General features: G+C 41.3%; 1 protein-coding gene across 1 annotated transcript in view; it reads left to right on the top strand.

Annotated features, from left to right (window-relative positions):
* GLTSCR1L (GLTSCR1-like) overlaps window positions 1–11,290 on the top strand; it is a 19,024-nt gene extending 7,734 nt beyond the window's left edge. The window contains exons 4-11 of the mRNA XM_010020018.1: window positions 891–2,591; window positions 4,252–4,351; window positions 5,771–5,868; window positions 7,541–7,602; window positions 7,730–7,875; window positions 8,029–8,123; window positions 9,586–9,688; window positions 10,488–11,290. Of these exons, the coding sequence (XP_010018320.1) occupies window positions 891–2,591; window positions 4,252–4,351; window positions 5,771–5,868; window positions 7,541–7,602; window positions 7,730–7,875; window positions 8,029–8,123; window positions 9,586–9,688; window positions 10,488–11,290 (3,108 nt within the window). The remainder of the gene's footprint in view (window positions 1–890; window positions 2,592–4,251; window positions 4,352–5,770; window positions 5,869–7,540; window positions 7,603–7,729; window positions 7,876–8,028; window positions 8,124–9,585; window positions 9,689–10,487) is intronic.
* The last annotated feature ends 235 nt before the right edge of the window (window positions 11,291–11,525 follow it).

Raw genomic sequence — 11,525 nt, 5'->3', positions numbered from 1 at the left:
GACCCTGGAAGCTGCTCTGAGGTCTCCACGCAGCTTCTCTTCTCCAGGCTGAACAGCCCCAATGTTCTCAGCCTGTCTCCATACGGGAGGTGCTTCAGCCCCTGATCATCCTCGTGGCCTCCTCTGGACTTGTTCCAGCAGCTCCATATCGTTCTTATACTGAGGACACCAGCCCTGCACACATTGCTGCAAGTTGGGTCTCAGTAGAGTAGAGGGGCAGGATCACCTCCCTCGACCTGCTGCTCATGCTCCTTTTGATGGAGCCCAGCACACAGGTGGTTTCTGGGCTCAAGCATATACTTAAATGGCCCATGTTCAGTTTCTCATTGACCAACACCCGCAAGTCCTCGACAAGGCTGCTCTGAATCACTTTTCCACCCAACCCCTAGCTGTGCCTGGGATTGCCACAAATATTGGTAGCATTTAGGAGATGGATTTCATTTGACAGGGAAAGACAGTGAAAGAGCAGCTTTCTCCATCCTTTTCCCTGCTACTGCTGAAACTTTGCCCCAGATTGAGTTACAGTGGAGGTCTTCTCATTCCTCCTTTCTTTTACCATTTTGTCCATACAGTGCTTAGCTTGAGGAAGGGTAAATGGCACTTAAGGAGCATATCATGCCCTCTTGAAACAGAGCAGCTGCAGAGCTGAGTGCTGTGGAGTTGGAAGATGGGGGGGAGTAGAAAGAGTGTAGTGTCTCCAGCAGTCTGGTATGAGGGCATGGGTGGGATGTGACACACATGGTTATGCTGGCCCAGTGTATGGGCTGAATGTCATCTTGTGTACGTACTAGGCAAAGAAAAAAGTTAGTTTGCATGAAAAAAAGCTTAATGAGGAAACAAGGGAGAGCTTGGGCTTTCTGCAATGATGCGTTTCTTGTTTTGCATTTCAGAACACTGATCCTAAGTCATCTGTGAAAGGTGTAAGCAGTCAGCTTGGAGAGGGGCCTAGTGATGGACTGCAGCTGTCCAGTAGCCTTCAGTTTCTTGAAGATGAACTTGTGTCTTCTCCTTTACCTGATCTTACTGAGGATCAGCCTTTTGATATTCTTCAGAAGTCCTTGCAGGAGGCCAATATTACTGAACAGACTTTGGCAGAAGAGGCATATTTGGATGCCAGTGTAGGTTCTAGCCAACAGTTTGCACAAGCTCAGCTTCATCCTTCTTCATCAGCATCCTTTACTCAGGCTTCTAATGTTTCTAATTACTCAGGTCAGACGTTGCAACCTATAGGAGTTACTCAAGTGGTACAGCAACCTGTTGGAGCATCTTTTGCAAGCAATACAGTTGGTGTGCAACATGGCTTTATGCAACATGTCGGAATTAGTGTTCCCAGCCAGCATTTGTCTAATAGCAGCCAGATCAGTGGTTCTGGGCAGATCCAGCTAATTGGTTCATTCAGTAATCAACCTTCCATGATGACCATTAATAACCTTGATGGATCTCAGATCATACTGAAAGGCAATGGTCAACAAACACCTGCAAACATGAGTAGTGGCCTCTTGGTTCATAGACAAACCCCAAATGGTAACTCGCTGTTTGGTAACTCAAATTCAAGTCCAGTAGCACAACCTGTAACTGTTCCGTTTAACAGCACAAATTTTCAGACGTCATTGCCTGTCCATAATATCATCATTCAAAGGGGTTTGGCACCAAACTCTAACAAAGTACCTGTTAATATCCAACCAAAGCCTGTCCAGATGGGTCAGCAGACTGCTTACAATGTGAATAACTTGGGAATACAGCAGCATCACGTACAGCAAGGGATTCCGTTTGCTTCTGCAAACTCACCTCAGAGTTCAGTAGTTGGTCCTCATATGTCCGTTAATATTGTTAATCAACAGAACACAAGAAAATCAGTTACCCCTCAGACAGTCAGCAATGCTGGAGGTAGTATTGTTATCCATTCTCCTATGGGACAGCCTCATGCACCTCAGAACCAGTTTCTCATACCTACAAGTTTGTCTGTTAATTCTAATTCAGTTCATCACGTCCAGGCCATAAATGGACAACTTCTTCAGACTCAGCCTTCCCAGCTGGTTCCTAGCCAAGTGTCTGCTGAGCATGTAATGCTCAACAGGAACTCTACAAACATGCTAAGAGCCAACCAGTCGTATTCAGGGCAGATACTGAATAATCAAAACACAGCTGTTCAGCTTGTTTCTGGCCAGACATTCACAGCTCCTGGAAACCAAGTCATAGTCAATCATGGAACCTCACAGATTGTGGGTGGACAGGTACCGCTGCAGCAGGCGTCACCAACCGTGTTGCATTTGTCACCCAGTCAAGCTAATGTTTCTCAAGGTAGATCGAGTTTTACCACGATGTCCCCTGGGCAGTCTGCAGTCTCCAACATGTCAGCTTCGAACCGCTTTGCTGTTGCAAGTTCTTCTGGGTCAGTACATCCTAGCTTGGGACCATCAGTTCAGTCTGTTGCATCAGGAGGAAACTTCACTGGAGATCAGCACACACAGAACAGAACTCAAGTTCCCATCAGTGCATCGCATCGTCTTCCAGCATCCTCTTCCAAATCTGTCAGCACCTTCAGTCACACGTCGGTGGGAGTAACACAACAGCAGTTTGCTTTTGGTCAGGTATGAAAGCTGCTTGAGAATGTAGCCAAAGAAATGCTTCTAAGCTGTGCTAAAATGTGGTTAACAAAGGATTCAAGTTGGTGTTCATACAGAGAACGTGAATTTTGTTGGTGTGTGTTGTTACTGTGGAACTGCTGAACTTTACTGTAAGCCAGAGACACAATTTCACTCAGTATTTCCTAAAGTCACTGAGTGAATGAGTCTGTCACTTCCATTAGTGCAGAAGAATTTGCTGGTGATTTATAGTCATATTTTCAGAACTGGATAGCACTGATCTATTTCTGCTTCCATTTAAAGGAACTGATGCTCTAACGTTACGCTGTGCGCTCCCCTGAAAATCTTAACTGGAGAGCTAGATGTAAAGGCTCAAGTACATTCTTAGCACTTAGAAGTCTTTTGGCCTCATTAAAAACTGTGTTTTTAAGGTTTGGCCTATTCAAATTAGAGATGAAAAGGATTCTTGGGCTTTTCTTTGTTATTTACCATACTAGTATTTTGCCTCCCGTAGTTCTGTGTGTCTGGAGCAGTTACAAGCAAAGACAAGGCAAGAGGTGTTCCTTAGAATCCCTAAAAGGCAATACCTCTTAAAGCTGTTTGTAAAAGCATAACAGTTACAAAATACTGCTGCTAGAAGAGGTTTACTTAGTAATAATGGACAAAGCTTTCTGAATTTACTCTGAAGGAGAGAACTGGGCTGTTTTTCAGCAGTGGATGCAGCTGTATGTTCAGCTCAGGTTTGTCTGCTTTCAGAAGTGAACTTCCAAACACTGCCAGTGTTTAACTCAGTGACTTATCACAGAGTTACTCCATTTCTGTCCTTTTTTTTCTTTTTTTTCCCCTCTTTGCCATTATAAAATACTGATAAGAACTGTCTCAGAATGCATTTGCACTGGTTATTTTGGGTCTTTCTGTTTTCCCAAAGGTCACTTTTCTTAACCAAGACCAAAATGGGCAATGAATTAAAGTGTCTTAGAAAATAGTGTATTTAGAACATGTTGCAGAACCACGTTTTTACTCTTGGCCCAAACTTCTAGTGCAGGTTGTAATGTTTTCTTTGCACGTGAGTAATGTCAGGCCCATCTGACTTTATCCTCATGTGTCTACATCTTCCTGTCTGTAGGATACATGCTGGGTCAGTGTGTTCCAGCAGTTACTGCTGTAGAAGATGAGCTGAAAATGGGAACCAGAGAGAACAATTTCTACTGTTTACCAGAATTATTGGAGTCTGTTTGTACTTGCATTTTAGATGTCATACTGTATTGTACATCAGCCATGTATCATTTAGGCCCTAAACTCTGGGTAGCTTGTGCTGCTGTGTATTTTTTGTTTGAAGACAGCTTATTTAGTCACCTTGAAGTTCTGAGACTCTCAAAAGCTGAGGTTTTACCAACTTATAGCAGGAGTTCATAGGTCTTCTGGAATAGAACTGGCGTAGATTTGTACTTTTAGTGGCATTTATGTTCCTCCCTGATCTACTTCGTAAAATTCTTGAACTTAAAAGGAAATGGGCTGCCTGAAATTTCACCACTTAGGAGTTTGAGGTTGCAAAAGCATGTGTAGAGCTGAATTTTAGTTGCCTTTTTTGCCTTTTCCTGTCTTTGTTAAAGCTTTCAGTAAATATTTGACTTGGTTTTTTTTCCCCCTCATGTATGTGGCACAGAAGAAATCTCTGAACCAGACATCACCAGTTTCTGCATCGAAGACACAAGATAATTTGAGACAGCCTCAGCTAACAAGTCTCCTGAGCAACACACTATCAGGTCAACTAAGGTCTTTTTAAAATCATTTTCTTAAATCTTCTTCAGCAACAGAAAGTGGTGGTTCTTCAGTATGTCAGACTTGCATTGATGGCTCATGCTGGCAGGGTCCTAGAGGTTATCACAACTTTCTTTTTAGACTACATTTTCTTTTTAAACTACATTTTTCAATATTGAATGTGTGCTTTTCTTTTTCCTAACCAGGGCCCTTCATTTTATAGAGTGAAAGGTTGAATTTCTGTAAGCAAGCATTCTCCCTTCTATCAAATCCCAAATCGTACCTTCTTTCATTTTTCTTACTTTTTTAAGTTTAGGAAAATAGAAATAATTAGTTTTCAAAATCTGGACATCTGCTAAAAATTCTGTGAGACTCCTAGACCCTCTCTTGTGATTGCTGCTTCAGATGCAGAGGAAGGAAAAGCAGGATTACAAGGTTCTGTGCAGGCTTGTTATCACTTGATTTGGTACTGACTTTGTCACATTCGGTTAGGCTAGTTAATGCTTTGTTCATGGCAAAATAGTGGGCTTTTCAAGCAGCACCATGCTGCTAAAAGAACACAGAATCACAGAATTATAGACTGGTTTGGATTAGAAAGGACTTCAAAGCTCATCCAGTTCCAACCCCTGCCACAGGCAGGGACACCTCACACTAGAGCAGGTTGCTCCAAGCCCCTGTGTCCAACCTGGCCTTGAACACTGCCAGGGATGGGGCAGCCACAGCTTCTCTGGGCACCCTGTGACAGGGACTTACTGGTTATACCTAACCTATACCTATACCTATATCTAACCTAGATATAACCTTGGTTAAATGTAACCTAAACAAAACCCATATGTTAAAAGTAAGCAGAAGAATTCAGTAACCTTCATGTTTTCTTTGTACATAAGCAACTCTTTTTAATAAGGTCCCATAATCATTTCTTCCATTCTGTACTGTTTGTGCAAGCTGTCCAGGCAGTTCTCTACAATCAGCACAGTATGGGGTTTTGAGGGAAAGAAATGTTTGTGTTGGTTGTGACATGGCATGACTGGTAAGATGCTGCTTGAATTCCTGAGCAAGGCAACTGGAGGAAGTCTGGTCATCTAGAAAATCTAGAGAGGAAAAAACCCAACGCCCCCCCCAAAGAGCTCTAGAAAAACTGGGTTTATATGCTCAAGGGAGGGCTAGTACTTGAATTGCTTCTTACATTGCAGTGCTATGGTAGAAGATGATTTATATGTGGGATTTTTGTAGTTTGCAGCAGAAAATACCAGTCCTGTTTCATTTTTGTGAGCCCATTTCTCTACAGGGTAGTTGCACTAATGCTTTTAAGAATGAGACATGTCTCTTTCTCCTAAAACTCACGTAAAATGATCAGGGTAGGTACATGAAATTACTGTGTTCTTGCTTAGGATGACAGAGTCTTTTTAACATATCTTTTATAGGACAGGACTCTGGAGGAAAAATTGTGCAGCAGTCTCTAGGATCAGCACAACCGCAAGAAAAAGTAATAGGATCATCATCAGTTCAACAGAGCATACAGGTAGAGAATACTTCTGTTCATATGCTTTCCTTTCCTTTAAAACTCTAGTGCTGTTAGGGATGTTACGAGTCCATCTAGGAGTCCTTGCAGTTGTTTCGATTTTATGAAGTCACTCAAGCTTGTCAAACTCTCCCTTGATCTAATGAATGTGGAGTATTGTGCAGATTTGATACTCTGCATGCTGCTTTGAGATGCAATTCAGGCAGTGAAGTCTGACTGCACTGCTTCCTGAAGATAAGTTTGTATGCTGTAGTAATTCTTCATTAGGTTGGACAGAAGTTAGACCTGCTCTTACCACTTCTTGCAATGCAGTTGTTCTCTAGCTGTTGGAAAGGGGCTGGTTGTGAGAAGTAGCAGAAAAACTCCATCTGCTCTTTGTCTGTTTTGCTTTTTACTGCATTGTTGTCTTTTTTCCCACTACAAGTTCTGTATAAAAACAAAACACCCCAGCCAGGGTTTGGGGGTGAAAGGGGAGGCAGCTCTTTTAGAGAGGGAATACAGGAACTTCAGGAGGGAAGAGAGTTGGACATTCATGGACTGAGTAGGGTTTGATGTAGGCTTAAAACGTGGGCTTTGTGGTGGCTGGAACTACAGAATCATGGACAAAAATGAGGATCTGATTTAGAATTTTTGTTCCTTGCTGTAAGTATCTTGGTCAGTGTAGTTGGACATGAATGTTTTCCCTTTCTTACTGATGAACAAGTAGGGCAGACGAACTCAGTTGTGAGTTCAGCCTGGTTTCTAATTATTGGTTAGATGTTCATTCTCCTGTGGTGGTGAATCTGTTTTATGCTCCGAAGCTAGAGGCTTTTGGGCCAGCAAGTACCATTACAGTGTGTCTGCTTTATGCTGTCCTGCTTTGCTAAGAAGGATGCTTCTAACCATGTTCAAAAGAGCTTTCATGCAGTCGTCTTTTAAATCCTAAGTAACTTGTGCTCTGTGCCCAATTTCATTGGTAAAACTAGTTTTGACTAAAAACCCCCAACAACTTTGTATTAACCAAAGATTCTTTGTTCCAGAATGGCAACTTTGGGAGAATACTTGGATAGCAGTAGTGCCTTTCACATGAGCATTTACCATGTTAGAGAGCCTCATTTCTTAGGACAACGTTCTTTGAAAAACCTTGGCTTCATAAATGTCCAAGGAAAGGAGAAGATGATATAGATCTACCTGATGGGTGTATCTATAGCATTGACACTGAAACAGAATTCCTAGAACTGCTTTCAGCCCCTACCCAGCCACCATGGCTTGTGAGAATTCAAGTCCCCAGCCTTAGCCTGCTTTCCTGACAGATACTCTTAATCCATCAAAACCAGGCAACGGAAATCAGCTGAGAAAGGCAGAGGCAGTTCTTGAGAGCAGATCTCTTTGGAGAAACTTAGTTGTACCTTTTCGTCTGCTACATTTGATAACCAGCCTCTTTCCTAGTGAAGCACGTATATGCACTGCTGTGGAATTTGCCTACCAACAATATTACAGACTTTTGGTTTGTGGAAGTGACTTCTCTATTTCATTGATACAGTGCCCCAGCAAAATAGGAGAGAGTTGAAAGTGTTTATACTTCTGTGGTGGTTACAGTTGGTATTGGTGATCATCAGCAGAAATCGATGCTGAAACTTAGCCTTTGCAAAAGAGGGGATATATTGTAATTTGTCTTTTATTTTGAATTCAGGTGGACGGTCATTTAGTTGGACAGAAAAGGCCTGCTGCTAAACAGTTAACTAAAGGAGCTTTGTAAGTCATTCTTCTTTAGTAATTTTATTGCAAATGTTTCCTCTAACCTTCATTTCTTGTTAGTTTTTGTTGATCTACAGACTTCTGTTAGAGTATGTTAGTTATGTATCATTAATTTTCCTTCTAGTATTCTCCAGCAGTTACAGAAGGATCAGATGCATGCTGTGACACCAGATAAAAGCCAGTTCAGATCATTAAATGATGCAGTTCAGAGACTCCTTTCATACCATGTGTGCCAGGGATCGCTGCCAACAGAGGAAGACTTGAGAAAAGGTAATTTTTTTTCTCTAAAAATAGGGGCTAAGTTTGTAATTGGTCTGTGGAGAGAATTACTTGTGTAAGTTGAAGGAATGAGAAAGGGCACATGTTTAAATGTGTGCAGGTTACTGAAGAACAGTGTTTGAAAGTATACTCTTGTCTTTCTAGTGGACAGTGAATTTGAAACTGTAGCTACACAGCTTCTGAAGAGGACACAGGCTATGCTGAACAAATACAGATGTTTGCTTATAGAAGATGCAATGGTAAGGGGTGTAACCCAGGCACATTTTATGTTTATAGGGTGTGATTCAGTTTGTTAAAAAGGATGTCTAAAGGAAGGTGAGAGCTAGCATTGCCATTCATGTTGTTGATACTGTTTATCACCTTAGGAACTGATGAATATACAGAAAGGTTTTAGAGATATATATATAGCCAATGTACTTGTTATTGCACCAGCAATCTCAGTGGCCAGGCTGCATTTTGAAGTGTGTAAACACATCTTAAAACCAGTGAAATGGGTTGAGTCTGTATTTCATGTGCTGCCCTAGGAAGGGTGCTGTTATATGTAAGTTCCATAGACGTTGAAGTCACATAAACTTCTTGGCTGCTTACCCTTTCCTGTTACACTTAACAGCTTGTGGTAGGCAGGCAGGTGATTTCTCTGTATTTCTGTAGGTGACAGAGCCTGAAAGAATGTTGAAAATCTCCATTCAGATGTCTCCAGCTGTATTCTAATTGGAGCTAAATCATAATATGATTTAGGCAGTCATTACTTCTCCTTAGAAGCTAGGTGGAGCGTACATTTTTCATAAGGAATGCATCTGGTTTAAGTGCTTTCACAATCCCAGGCGTGAGGTAAAAACAAAACTGACTGAAGTTACTTTAAGAACATATTTTCAAGGATCAGGAAATACCATTGTGGCTTTAGACATGTTAGTTTTCAAGCCTGGTAAATGTTTGAGTTAGAGTATAATAGACATTTAAATCACTCTGCTTTAGAGACAGGAATATGTAATACAAGTGTTAGAATTAATATCAGTTTAGAATCTAGCAGTGCCATTAAAAGATACTAACCATTAAATACTTGCAAGTAGTTGCAGGTGTAAAGCAGGGATGGAGGTTAAAATCTGTTCTTTTAGCATCTGGTGTCTTGTATGGTAAATCCCATTCAGACATTTTGAAGAGGTTATTTCACAGAGTGTTCAGGTTTGGATCTAGTTGCCTGAATTCATGGCCAGTGAACTTTCCTCTGTGATGGATGGATTCACCTGGTTTGAAGGCAGTGCAACTCAGTACAAACTAGTTAAAAGAACGGAAGAAAAAGTGCAGAGAAGAAACAAGATGATAGGGTGGTCCCTTTGCAAGATTTTCGCTGGGTTTCTCTCTAAAAGAGAAAGCTACTGTATGGTGTAAGAAACTGTGGTGCAAAGTGGTGAACACACTTGGTCCTGAAGAGGTACAATTCTTACAATTGGAATAATAATTCCCTGTTTTACAGTCTTTCAGCAAATACAGTGTACCATGAAATGAGAATAGTCATTTACAGTTGAGTTTCAGTGGTGGTTGGGGTCACAGGGTTGTTGAGGATGCTGTGGAATTGTGAACATTCTCCTCATCTCTTTAATGAAAGAACATTTCTTTTTCTCTGAAGAAGTAAGCAACCTATAAATGTCTTAATCTGATACGGACATATGAGTGACTACAGATTTATCTTCTTCCCTGCAGCGGATAAATCCCTCTGCAGAAATGGTTATGATTGACAGGATGTTTAACCAGGAAGAAAGGGCATCTCTGACCCGGGATAAGCGTCTTGCACTTGTGGATCCTGGTAAGTAATAGTTCACTTCTGAACTGTACAAAAGCAGTCTGAGTATGGAGTGCTTACAAATAGTTGTGGGCACAGTGAGGCACTGACTGCTTGGGATTCCAGTAGCTGAAATACTGCATAAGCAGTTGCAGGTGGAATGTTAACAACTCCCCAGTTCAATAGTTTAGAGACACTGTAAGGGTGAAGGAAGTTATTTTAGGAAAAAATGTATTTGGCTTGTTCAGCAGAGAAATATTCCTGAGTTTCTTTTGACAATAGTCATGACTCCTGCACGGACTCAGTTCTAGTAAGGAAAAAGCTGTGAGTTTGCTGGCAGGCAGAAAGAACACCCTTGTCTGAAGCATAAATACTCTTGCTCATCTTAACACAGTGTTGCTTTTGGAATGGCATGCATTAAATGGCAGCATTTTTAACCAGACTGTTGTTGAACATAACAACTAGAAACGCATTATTTGTGTAAGATAACAGTTAGTTAAGTGTTCTGCATATTCTGCATATATTAAAAGCTATTCAGAGGATGGATTGAAGAAAGTATTAGTCTTCCAGATGCCATATTTGCATGTTTAGAATGCAGGGAAGTGCTCTTAGTCTGGTTTTACAGTGCACATATGTGCATAGTGTGCTGTTTAATTTGGTTATAATCTCCCCTGGATGCAGCAGAACACTTAAGCATGTGTACATCTCTTAAAGGCATGAATCTGTAGTCCTGGGTGTTATTTGAATTTAGTACTCAGAAGCTACATTGGAGTGCCTGTTATTTTGATGTATAGGTAATTGAATGTTGCTGCTTACTTTTCAGATGGTTACCAGGCTGATTTTTGTTGTTCTGCCAAACAATTTGATAAAGCAGTTGAAGAAGCACAGTCCAGCAAGAGTGACCATCAGCCTAGCAAAACATTATCTTCCCGAAGTCAGACTACCAAAACCCAAGCCAGAGACCGACCAAAATCCAGCTCAGCAGAGTCCACAAATCACAGTAAACTTCCTCTAGTGCCTAACAACGTTGTGACGCCACAAGAAGGAATAGCTTCTACTAAAAAATCAGAGAGCCTCACTAAAGCTTTAAAGCTTGAGAAAGCTAACTGTTCTTCTGAGGGCCAGTACGTGGCCCTCTCTGAAGAGAAGACAGCCGGGAAAGATCTTGCCAAGTCCACAGAGAATTCTTCAAGTTCTGAAGACTTGTCAAAAACCGTGTCACGAGCCGCTCCTGGGACACACAACAAAGTAACAAGGAACACAGTTCAGTCTTTCTCAAAGGTAACGTGTAATAATTCCCTCCAAGACAAAACTCTGAGGAGCTCTCCAAAGAATGAGGTTTTACATCCTGATAACAGGAAAGGCTCTGGTGAACCCCAGCAAGACTTACTGCTCAGTAAGAGTTTAGAAACTACATTTAAAAACATCTTGGAACTTAAAAGAGGTGGGAGACAGTCACAGAATGAGGCGACAAGTAGTGGCTCGGTTGAATTAGAATTCCCTAATTTTTCACCTATTGCTTCACAGGAAAACTGCCTGGAAAAATTTATTCCAGACCACAGTGAAGGTGTTGTAGAAACTGACTCTATTTTAGAAGCCGCTGTAAATAGTATCTTAGAGTGTTAGTAGTTCCAGTACCATGGACAAGTGATGTTTCTCGTAGCAGAAGCAAATGTGAATGACACCACAAGTACAGCCTGACGTGCATTTAAGGTTAACCTTTCTAAACTAGATTCTGTTTGGTGTTTGAGAGCAATACTCATTGTGGTTACAGTGAGAGATCCAAGTAAAGTTAATCCTTGGTAGAATGCAGTCTGTTAGGGCCTTACTATTTCAAGTATTATTATGCTAGTGCTTTTGT

Source organism: Nestor notabilis, unplaced genomic scaffold (genome assembly GCF_000696875.1).
Source record: "Nestor notabilis isolate BGI_N333 unplaced genomic scaffold, ASM69687v1 scaffold10278, whole genome shotgun sequence".
Taxonomy (NCBI): Eukaryota; Metazoa; Chordata; class Aves; order Psittaciformes; family Psittacidae; genus Nestor; species Nestor notabilis.
This window is presented reverse-complemented; position numbering and strand designations above follow the sequence as displayed.